The 12748-nt window shown below is 38.1% G+C and overlaps 1 protein-coding gene across 8 annotated transcripts in view; it reads left to right on the forward strand.

Moving 5' to 3' along the window:
* Positions 1-12748, forward strand: part of PATJ (PATJ crumbs cell polarity complex component) — a 358864-nt gene that overhangs the window by 202926 nt on the left and 143190 nt on the right. For all 8 annotated transcript variants that reach the window (XM_079919148.1, XM_079919149.1, XM_079919151.1 and 5 more), the window contains one exon: positions 6234-6430. In XM_079919148.1, the coding sequence (XP_079775274.1) occupies positions 6234-6430 (197 nt within the window). The remainder of the gene's footprint in view (positions 1-6233; positions 6431-12748) is intronic.

Below are 12748 nucleotides of genomic sequence, written 5' to 3' on the forward strand. Positions count from 1 at the left end.
GACAAAACTGGGTTTGCATCCTTATGATATTAGTTTCTAGCTGGGTGACCTTTGGCAAGGTCAGAGTCTTATTTCCCACATCTAGATGCAGTGATGATAATTTCTACCTGATAGGGTGGATTTTTAGCATAGATGGAGAAAATTTATTGGACGATTTTAGTGCAGTTTCTGCAACTTAGCAGGTCCCCAATAAATTATTACTGAAACTTCATAACTATTCAAGGATACTCAGCTCTTAGTTGTTCTAGGATTTGCTTCTTTGCTGAGCTCTGTTCTGTTGAGCTTACCCCCTTCTCTTATTTTTTAAAAAAAAAAAAAAAGATAATTTTAAAAGTCAAGGAAAGCTGAATAACCCATGTTTAGGTAAATAAAGTTGGAAGAAGTTGGATGCAGGATTATTGGAAATGTCAGCTAAAATGAGTTTTGAGCATTATGCAGGAGAAGTTATATATGACCAGTAGAATGAGAGTTGGCTAGAATATCTATGATATTCAGTGTAGTTTGCAGACATTAATTGGTTTTCCTGACGACACAGTGAAATGGATGGGTGACTTCAGCTGCTGGTATTTTTCTCATAGTTTTTCTCTCTCTGAATTAGAATTATTGATATGTATGCTTGTCTTCAGTGATAGATTTTAAGGTCCTTGAAAACAAATTCAGTAGTGTGCCCTTCACATCACAAGCCTGACATGCATTTGGATTCAGTCAATATTTGTTAATTGAAAAAATGGGAATATGCCATTGTCATAACAAAACAATTGGCCAGAAAAATAGGGCTGGAGGTTTCAAAAGTTTGGGGTAACAAATCTACAACTTAGTCCCTTGGTGGAATGTTGATAAGGGAACCAATTTTTTGAAGGGTCTTTTAAGCCTATAGATAGGGTCTTGTTTTTGTTTTTTTTTAAATAATTGTCATAAAATATACATAACAAATACACCATTTTAACTACTTTTTTTTTTTTTTTTCCGTTTTGCGGGCCTCTCACTGTTGTGGCCTCTCCCGTTGCGGAGCACAGGCTCCAGACGCGCAGGCTTAGCTGCCATGGCTCACGGGCCCAGCCACTCCGCGGCATGTGGGATCTTCCCGGACCGGGGCACGTACATGTGTCCCCTGCATCGGCAGGCGGACTCTCAACCACTGCGCCACCAGGGAAGCCCCTTAACTACTTTTAAGCGTACAGTTCAGTGGCATTAAGTACATTCACATTGTTGTGCAACTGTGACCACCATCCACCTCCAAAACTTTTTCATCTTCCCAAACTGAAACTGTGGAAAGGGTTTTAATTCCACACTTGGCTGGCACACAATTTTAAAGCCACCTCAATGACCTATGAACCATGGGACAATCACTTGAAACAGTGTTGTTGTTCCTTTGCTCCTCAAGAAGTTGTCCTTGGGACTCCTCAATATAAGTAACTCAAAGAAGGGAATCCGGGGAATAATGATGCTAGAGCCCCTTCCTCTCCTGATTCCCACTGGAGGACTGTGTGCCTGCTTCCTTCATGCCATCATGGGGAACCACTGTTTCCTTTCACAAGTCTCAGTTTTCCTCAAGATAGACAAGGTTAAAGAAGAAAAAAGTAGCTTTGTCACCAATTTTAACTTAAAACCTCAGTATAACTAAATGATGAAAATGAAATCATGGTTGTGTTGTTCCCCTAACATTTGGACCCTATGTCCTAGGAATTTTTAGTTAACATCCATTTTAAGGTAACAACCTTATTTTACAAATAAGTTAGTAGAGGTTCAGTATTTGGTCCAAGGAACCAGTGGTGTTAAGTGCCTCAGCTAGGACTTGAACCAAATTCTGACCCTTTAGCCCTTGCTGTTTCTATTCAGCCACAAGAATGCATTGATAGAGATTCACCTTTGGTAGCACAGTTTGAGTTGTTCATCATTTGTGATAGAGCCACATTTTACCAAAGGAGGATCCCTCGTGTCATTAATCACTTACATGTCTAAGCAGTTGAATGTATAGTTAATGGCCATAAAGGTTATTTTTTTTCTCTGAAGGTTGAACAAGTCAGACACATTTTGGAACCTGGAAGTCTTTTTATATTAATTTAACACTAAAACCTTTCTCAGCTCATTCTTTTTTTCAGTCCCCAGGGGCAGAAGATTGCACTAAATATAATCCTTCATAGCATGTTACCATCACTGGCCATCTGAGAGTCCTTGTTTGGTTTTCTTTGCTCCCTTGTATTCCTGTCTGTTTACACCCAGTATAATTAACCATACTAATGTGTTAAATATTTGTGTTTTTGTATGTGCACTTGCAAAATATGTGTTGTGGTTTTTGTGCAGAATGTTAATTCGCATAAATATTATTACATAATGATGTTGACCCCATACTGTTTTTTCCCCATTTCATTCAGCACTATTTTGAAAATATCTTTATGTTAATACTAACATTAATTTATTATTAACTATTAATTTATGTCAAACACAAGAGAGCTTTAAAGTTATTTTATTTTATTTATTTTTGCGGTACACGGGCCTCTCACTGTTGCGGCCTCTCCCGCCACGGAGCACAAGCTCTGGACGCGCAGGCTCAGCGGCCATGGCTCACGGGCCCAGCCGCTCCACGGCACGCGGGATCCTCCCGGACTGGGGCACGAACTATGCCCACTGCGTCGGCAGGTGGACTCCCAACCACTGTGCCACCAGGGAAGCCCTAAAGTTATTTTTTGTCATTATAGTTTTTCATAGTTTTATTGCACTATGTCCAAAGGCACAGCCTGTATGATATTGATTTTTTTGAGACATATTGAAGTTTCTTTTATGATCCAATACACAGTCTGTTTCTGTAATTGTTCTGTGTGTGCCTCCCCCAAAATGTGTACTTTCTGTCTGTCATATGTCACAGTCTCTTACATATAATACCTTGAGCTTATTATGTTGTTAGTCTTCAGTTTCTTTTTTTTTTAATCTTTTGCTGCTTTATTATTTTCTGAGAAGTATGCGTTAAAATTTTGTTTTATTTGTTTCATTAACTGTGGTATCATTTCTTAACCATCTTACCCTATAAATCCTGTAAACAATACAGGTGAAAGTATAACTGCTCTGGTTGAATCTGGGAGAACAGGTCTTAAATCGAGTGTCCCCCCAAGGCCCCATCCCCAGAGTACCTCAAGGCACTTCTGCAGAGTCCATAAACTGGAATATTATTTCTTTTTTTTTTAATTTATTTATTTTTGGCTTCATTGGGTCTTTGTTGCTGCATGCGGGCTTTCTCTAGTAGCAGCAAGCGGAGGCTACTCTTCATTGTGTGGGCTTCTCACTGCCGTGGCTTTTCTTGTTGTGGAGCACGGGCTCTAGGTGCGCGGGCTTCAGTAGTTGTGGCACACGGGCTCAGTAGTTGTGGCTCACGGGCTCTAGAGCACAGTCTCAGTAGTTGTGGTGCACAGGCTTAGCTGCTCCATGGCATGTGGGATCTTCCCGGACCAGGGCTCAAACCCATGTCCCCTGCATTGGCAGGCGGATTCTTAACCACTGCACCACCAGGGAAGCCCTGGAATATTATTTCTGTAAACAAACTGTCAATTAATCTTTTAACCTTGTACTCTTATTTCTTGTCACCCACCCACTAACCCAAACAATTTTCCGTTCAAAGCCAGATGGGCTTTCACGTTCTCTTCCTCACCCACCTGCATAGATGCTTTTCCCCTTGTCATTACATCTACCAGGACTCTTCTTCACATAACCAAACTCTGTACCTTATTCAAAACCCTTCTTGTTTATGTAAACAATGAAAACAGTAACTCGAAAAGATATACACAACCCAGTGTTCATAGAAGCATTATTTACAATAGCCAAACAACCTAAGTGTCCATCCATAGATGAATGGGTAAAAGAGGTGTGGTATATATATACACAGTGGAATACTACTCAGCCATAAAAAAGAAGATCTTGCCATTTGTGACAACACAGGTGGACCTGGAAGGTATTACACCAAGTCAGATAGAGAAAGATAAATACTGTATGATTTCCCATAAACGTGGAATCTAAAAAATAAAACAAATGAACAAACTAAATAAAACAGAAGCAGACTCATAGATACAGAGAATAAACTGGTGGTTGCCAGAGGTGGGTGGTGGTTGGGCAAAATAGGTGAAGGGGATTAAGAGGTACAAACTTCCAGTTATAAGTAAGTCATGGGACGCAATGTACAGCATAGGGAATATGGTCAATAATATTGTAATATCTTTGTGTGGTGACAGGTGGTTACCAGACTTATTATGGTGATCAATTTGTAATGTATATAAATGTTGAATCACTGTGTTGTACACCTGAAGCTAATATAATATTGTATGTCAACTATACTTTAATTTAAAAAATAAGAGAAAAAAACATTCTCAAATTCTGCTTCTTCCATAAAATCTCTTCTAGCCATATCAATTCTTAGAACTCTAAAAGCAATTATTTCTAGTGCAATTAATTTAATGTTTATTCACTGACCTAATTCACTAATCATTTAGTATTTATTCAGTGACCAGCACTTGTAGTGGTTGGAATTTCTATTTACATAACTGTAGTTGTTTAATATTTGTTGTATTTGTTTGCTTCCCCTATTTTGCTGTAAAAGCATCTTGAGGGTACCATGTGTTTTGTATGCTCTGTTAAGGTACCCACATAGTGGCTTGTTCTTAGTAGTTGACCAACAAAAATACTTTGAGTTTATTTACTTCAGTGTTGATATGAATAATTTTATTTCTAATTAGAGGACAGTTTTATTACATTGCAAGTTCTTTGTTTTATTGTATTTTGCTAAATGTGTTCTTTATGATTAATAATAAGCATTATCAGTGAAAGTTCTTTAAGCTTCTCTTCAAAATCCTTGTAAAGCCGGCAGATTTAACCTCTTTATAAAATAAGCAGTCATTAAAAAATAAATAAATGAATAAATAAGCAGTCATTTATCATTCTTTCAATATAAATTTATGCATAAAATAGCTTTTATGGGTTTAAATTTATCTCCTCTTATAAGGCATATCTGTTATATCTGGTTATATAAGGTTATATCTGGTAAAGTGATGAAATGGACTAGGCTGTCTTCCTTCCCCTACCCCTTAACACTAATTATTCAAATTAAGTTTTCAACTTGGAAGGTTCCTTCTAAGGACAACGAACTTAAGTCAAGTGTTAGAGCGTAGAGAGTTTCAGGATAGTCACAAGCTACTGCTTGGTTATTCAGCTGATAAGATGATTACATCACACGATGGATTAGTCAGCAAACCTCTGAGCCCTGGCAGCACACCTGGCCTGAGCTGGTGCTGTGTGGGGTACAAGGCATGTCTAAAGCAGTATCATTCCCAACACTGACCTGCCAGTGTGGTTTCGTTGCACAGAATCGACACAAGTGAAGTATAACCAGCCAAATCCTAAAATAGGTAATTTAGAGCATAAAGTGGAGATTGCAAGGTGAGACAGAAGATCAAATAAAAGAATTATAAAATACCTGTAAGTCATGAGCCGTTAAGTTCTTTAACGTGTATTTTATTTAATTTACCCAACTTCCATGAAGTGGGTATTATCATACCCATTTTAAAGAGGAAAAAGTGGAATTCCATAGAGGTAATATAATGTATTAATTATTGGACATTGAGTAAGTGGTAGATTTGTGTATTGAATTCAGATCTGACAAGAAAATCAACATCCTTAGTTCCCCTTGTTTTTACTCACATAACACCCAATATTGTTTTGTACCCTTTGTATACTTTAAAGAAATGTAATTATTTAGAATTAATTGTTGATTTTCTTTCCTACTGGACTGCAAGTCCATGAGAATAGAACCATGTCTGTTTTGTTCAGCACGATATCTCCAAGACCAAACACTTTGCTTGTTAACACAGCTGGTGATCAGTATATATTCTTTGTTTCCCTTTTTCTTTTTTTGGAAGTTGGGGGGTGGCGGGGTAGTGCAGGGAGGCTAGGGTTTCCACCACATTGTGTTGACTCTCTTAGGTAAGAAAATAATATGTAGAAAGTCTAGGCCAGTGTGAACCTGAACAATCAGGGAAGGTTTTATGGGTGAGCCAACCTTGTTAGATGGAGATAAAATAATTTTTAACTGTAACCTATATATAAGACTTTGAATGACCTCAAGTACTTCGCTCTCAAGAAGGGACGGTTCTTTGTAGAGGCATCATCAAAGATGGGGAAATGCCAGTATCTTGCTAATATAGATTCAAGTGTTCTATTTAAATTTTTTTTACCTTTTTTTTTTTAAATAGAAAAAATCAGGCAAAGATATGCAGACCTGCCTGGAGAATTGCACATTATTGAACTTGAAAAGGATAAGAATGGACTTGGACTCAGCCTTGCTGGTAACAAAGACAGGTCACGCATGAGCATATTTGTGGTGGGAATTAACCCCGAAGGACCCGCTGCCACGGACGGGCGAATGCATATTGGAGATGAACTGTTGGAGGTGAGGGGCATATATTCTTTTCTTTTTTTTTTTCCTATTAGGCTCATTTGATTCTTCTAATAAAACCTGTCCAGTTACTTTCATTATAATGATCACATAAGGGCAAAATCCATCCATATATTTATATATTCTGTATCTAATATATCCATCCATCTAGGGGCATATATCCTGAGTTTCTGTTCTGGTGAGATGAAGGGGTATAGAGGATATTGTATAGGAAAATGAAGTGAAGGGGAAGAATGTTATAAATTACATTTTCGTCAACTATTTATTATCATTTTCCTAAGCGAGAACAAAAATCATATTGTTGCTTACAGTTGCTGTTTGCTGCTTGAGTAAAAACTAATCTCACAGGGACTTGCCTGGCGGTCCAGTGGTTAAGACTTAATGCTTCCACTGCAGGGAGCACAGGTTCGATCCCTGGTCAGGGAACTGCATGCTGTGTGGCATGGCCAAAAACCAACACAAAACCAAAACAAACAAAAACAAAAAAACTAATCTCACAAAATAATTTAGGGGTCCTTAAGTAAAATCTCATGGAAACACATTAAAAGAATAGGGTTTGTTTTTAAATATAAATTCCAAAAGGTTCAAAACTAATTTGTGATTAATCTGATGTTATTAGTGTTTATCAAAATCCTCTTCAGCTTCTGAATTAACCGTAAGTATGACATTTCTTTTTGTTATTGTTGTCAGTTAGTTTTTTGTGAAGGTGTTATAGCCGACAAAACTTTATGAACTGGTTGTCAAGGATTGGTTAATATCTGTGAAGTTGGTGATGTGGTTAAGGCCACAGGTTAAGGAATAAGATTTCTTGTTTAGGAATAGGAGAAAGATAAGAGAAGTTCAGAAGATGACTGATCCTCTGCTACTGCTCTGGATGAGTTCATCAATAGTCTGAAAAGGTTATCCTCATTTTCTAAGCTTAAAGTCAGGGTTTCTGCTCTGAATTTATCTTAGTTTGATATTTGTTTGCCTGTTCCTCATTCAGCTAACAGTTTTTTGAGCGTCTCTTAAGACTGGACACAAAGAGATGAATACATCCAGTCCCTTCATTCAAATAGCTCACATTCTCGAGGAAGAAAAGAGACATAAAAAGATTGTCACATAACAAAAATGAAAAAAAAATTATAACAACAATCGTAACAAGAGCAATCTGTACTTGGCACCAGACGTAGCTTTACTGCTGAAGTCACAAAGTAAATGAGGTGCTGGGATTCAGTATCAGGCAGTTTGACTTCTTAGCTCCTTGTTAACCAGTGTGCTCTAAGGCCTCTTGGATAAAATGCTCCAACACTTGGACATTTGGGGGAGCTGAATCACAGAGGTACCGAGTGTCAGACTGCTTAATTAAAATGAGGGCTTTACTAATTTTTCATTTTACAGTTTCCTCTTCAGACTCAGAATAGAATTCATAGTCATCCACAGTGTGACTTGCCTAATAATATCTACAGCTAAAGCTGATCGGACACAACTGTGGCGACACTAGTATCGCCCTCTGTCTTCTAAGCCCCAGTAGTTTCTCCCCATCTAAAACCTGTTTTCACAAAGAAGTCACTTCTGGAATTACTTTTCTTTGCTTGTTCTTTTGTAATATAGCATCATGAAAGGACCCACATCGGGTAGTAGCACTGATTAGCATAATCATTATGTAAATAAAAATCAAAGGTGACAGTGTGTATTAACCAATATAATTCATTGCTTCACGTTCATTTCCTTTGGCTCATGTTTAGAGATTTCTTCATAAACGAAACTGAAGTGATAGTGGTGGTAATAAGATGAAAGTAGAAGCTAATTTACTGGGTTACTCCTAGCATTTTACCTATGTGCTCGCACATTTGTATTCAGTATTCTTAAGAGCCCTATATGGTATGCACTGTTGTTATCCCCATTCTGTGGATAAGAAAACTGCATAAGTAACTTACAGAAATAAGTTACTAAGAACCCAGGCTTGCCAGGCTCCAAGAACCATGCTCTAGCCACTGAAGTATACCGCGTTCCCCATGGTGCTTCAACCAAACCCAATCTGTTTAGATCCACGAGAATCCTGATTTATGATGCCCTAGGCTTTAGGAAATCATGTATATTAAATCATTCTGTTGTATTATATGTACCTAAACACATACTTCCTGTCTCATGTGGTACATGGAAATGTTCCAAAAGCTATACTTTGGAACATGAAGATTCTAGTTCTATTCTCTCTCTAGTTCTATTCTCTCAAGACTCAAGATGGAATGGCCGATGTGATTCAGACCAACAGGAGAGCTGGTATTTTATTTCTCTGTCTGACATTTTATTAGATAGAGGTAACAGATGAGCTGTGGCTGCACTGAGAGTGTTTTACAGGCCGTACAGAAAAGTCCACACTCTGCAGGGCAGTAAGCACTGGACTAGGAAGACCTACTTTATCTTTTTTTTTTTTCTTTTTGCGGTACGCGGGCCTCTCACTGTTGTGTTGTGGCTTCTCCCACTGCGGAGCACAGGCTCCGGACGCGCAGGCTCAGCGGCCATGGCTCACGGGCCCAGCCGCTCCGCGGCATGTGGGATCCTCCCGGACCGGGGCACGAACCCGTGTCCCCTGCATCGGCAGGCGGACTCTCAACCACTGCGCCACCAGGGAAGCCCCCTACTTTATCTTATCCCAGTTCTTTCAGTTATTAGTTGCATTTCAGAAGGGGCTTAAAGTACATGGCACGTGGTTGACTGTTAATTAGATCACATTTCCTTCCTTAAAGACAGAAACTTTAGGTATTTGTTTTCTAGGCTAGAGGCTAGAAGAGCTCTCCTGACTGAAAAAGAATATTAACATCTTGCTATTTCAGGGCCCTCCTATTCCTTCCTTTGACTTTCTGGATTTGGTCTTTTGTTGCTATTCAGTAACTTCATCTTCGTTCAGAGATGAAAAGAACAAGATTAAATATGGTAATAAGTTAATCGCCCTGCACTCTCCACTGAGTCTCTTATTTAAATAAAATAAAATAAAATATGTTGGAACACAGATTCTAGCATCACAGACCTTTGGCTAGTTATTTATTTTCTCTAACCCTCAGTTACCTCCTTTATCAATTGGACATTTTTCATTTATTCAGCAAGAACTTTACTGTGCATCTGTTGTATAGGAAGAAGTATGTGAACACTGTGCGATTTTTTCATTGGTGAACGAAATCCATGGTCCTTTTCTCATAGAGCTTACAGTCTAGTGATGGTATAGCCTCAACCTCAGAGGGTGTTATGGGAATTAATGAGAGAAGATATGTCAAGTTTTGCCACAGTATCTGGCACCTGGTAATACCATAATGAATTTCAGATGATAATATTTATAAAATAATATTTTCATGTGGATTTGTGTATTTTGGTTCCTTTTAGCTTGTTTATATTAATACATTTGTCTATGAAGGTATGTTCCAGAGGGAAGCCACCTTCTTTTTCTTCCATAGCTCCATGCAGCATCTTGAAAAGCTGAGAGAGTAGAACAGTGCACATACTGAATTCTTATGGAGTTATAAGTCATCTTCTCATATGCTTCTGGCTCTAGGTCAGGGATGAAAGGAAAAAATTCATGTGGGAAATATTTTTCTGGTTTATTTTTAGGGCTGAGAAAAACTTTCAATCATTTCTCTATGATATGTGAAGAATTTGTATATAGCATAATATCAAATCCAGTGTGCTTCTGAACTGAGAATAAGACATTGATTTAACGATGAGTACCAGGAAAGCTGGAAGCAGTGTTACAATAGCTGTTCTTTGGATAAGCAGTGTATTAGATTGCAGAAGGACACTGCATCACGAAGGAGGCATTTACAATGGGCTTTTAGATTATGCTTACGAGATTTCTGGGCTAGAGCAAACCTTTTGTATTTGCTTACCCATTCACACTCCATTTAATTTTGTCAAATGAGGTAAAGTTATCCATGTCTTCATTATTCTTCCAACTCCACCATTTGCTCATGTTGTTTCTCATAATTGCTTTGTTTTTATCATTATGTTATTACTTGCTCACAGCTTCTTTTATTTATAGTTGATCTAACTTCTTTTAGACCCTCAGATGAGGCTAATTTATAGAAAGTAGAAACGAGAATGGTCAAACATACACTGTAGCTTCTCTGAAGTGAGAAACTCTGCATCTCTACTCGAGCCCCATCCGTGACTGATTTTTGGCATGACACCCGCCAGCAGTTTTGTTGCTGTGGGACTGCATCGTTACAGTGCTAGAGCAGTCCGCGAGTTCTGTCGATTTATGGCTCATGTATAAAAGAAATCTTACATTGAGCTCCCAGAAGACAATGTGATTAAATCTCAGCTTCTTTCCCCTTTAGTGTGATGCTGGTGTAGGGGTTCTGAATTAATTTCAAAAGGCATTAGCATATAATTACCATGTAGACTGGAATGAGACTTTCAGTAGATTATTGGCTTTCCCTCAGCAATTAGTCCCAGAAAATACACAGGCCTGGGCATGGTGCTTTCATATGAATATAGGATTTATTTATAGTCTTCCCTACAGTGAAAGTGTGGGGATAGAGAGCTGATGGTGCCCTGTGGGGAATTGGTGTGACTTGTCAGGTGACAGAGGCAGCCAGAAGGAACAGTGTGGTGGCACAAGAAGTGCACAGTGGATGGGGCTAGCATGTCTGGCTCCCACACTCTTCAAGACAGAGGAGGAAGTTCGTTCCCTTTATAACATTTACCTGCGGCATAGTCTAAATTAAATCTTGTTAATTTTGCGCGTGTATAATAGGTTTATTTAAGAACCATTAAAACTTAAAAGTATGAATACTTTCCATATTTGCCAGGGATAAAGACCTAGAACTACAGGTGAACTCAGATCTTTTTGTCTAGTAATACTTATTTTATAAGAGGAAAAAACTGAAACTGTAAAAATTAAATGACTGACCCAGGTAGCTGTAGCTGCTTTAAGACAAAACTCCTGTCTAAGGGTCCCTACCACCACACCAGTCCCAAAGGTTGAGCCTTCACTCTCTGCTTGTTGCCAGTGAATTATATTTGGAAGACTTAGATGCGATTTAGAAGTACACTACAGTAGTGAATAAATCACCAGCTCTTAGGCATCCATAGATAAGATTCTAATTTACAGTCAAACGTTTCTATCATTTTAGATTGGCTCTTTTAGATTACCATACATGGATGTAATTTTATAAAGTACGCTTCTTAATGAAGTAATTATTCCCCAAGAGACCTCATGGAATAAAATATTCCATTGTGGAAACACTAGTTTGAGGAGAAGAAAGAACAGTAAAGGATTTCAAAATTGCAATAAAATTATTTTTCCTCTGTTTTATTAACAAAATAGGTTTATAATAGCTAAAAGTGCAAAAATAAATTGATTGACCAAATTTTTTTATTGTGTCCGTGGTGTCAAAACATATCAAATTTTACATTTTAAATAAGTGATTTATTGTATGTCTATTATATCTCAATAAAGCTGCTAAAAAATGAGTTGATCAAACCTGACAAAAACCGTGAGCAGGTCCTGAATATGACCTTCCTATATACAAAGCTAAAGTCACCCCATTTTCTGACTCTCAAAATAGTCTCCAGCCTAATTCACAGCTCTGAAAGTCAAAAGAAGAATGTGGTGCTGGCTGAGTGGTCAGCCTCACACAGAAAACTGTCCTGGGACCCCTGATGTGTATACATTTTTCCTTTCTTCCAAGTGCAGTCTCCCTGGTCATTACAGCATTATAACCAATAGCTGTCTGCGTTTTGCTGAATCGTCTTCCCTAAGTAATCCATTGCATTACATTCAATTTGAGTTACAAAAAGATGAGATTATTAAAAGAAATCACGGGTAGGGGAGCTCTATTGGGAATTGAGCTAACATTGAACACTTACTATTTGCTAGGCAGTGCTAAATTCTTTACATGCATTCTCTTTTATAACAAAAGTAGGTGCTATTTTAATACCCATTTTACAGATAAGGAAACTGAAACATGAGGGGCAGAATCAACATGTAGACACTGGCTTTTCTGGCTCTAAAGGCTATGTTCTTGAGTTTAGTTCTGGATTGATAATGATTCTAGACAATAACCAGTGAATTTCTCATCATTTTGTAGTTTTGGTAGATTTAGATTAATGTAGTTAATCCAATGCCAGTTTAAAATATCTGAGATAGGACTTGGTGGTGCAGCGGTTAAGACTCCACGTTTCTACTGCAGGGGGCGCGGGTTCGATCCCTGGTCTGGGGAACTAGGATCCCACCTGCCGTGCAGCGCGGCCAAAAGAAAAAAAAGATAAAATAAACAAATAAATTTTCTATTAAAAACTAAAAAAAAAAAAAAATCTGAGATCGTTTCTCACAGT

Source organism: Stenella coeruleoalba (assembly GCF_951394435.1).
Source record: "Stenella coeruleoalba genome assembly, chromosome: 1".
In the NCBI taxonomy this organism is placed as follows: Eukaryota; Metazoa; Chordata; class Mammalia; order Artiodactyla; family Delphinidae; genus Stenella; species Stenella coeruleoalba.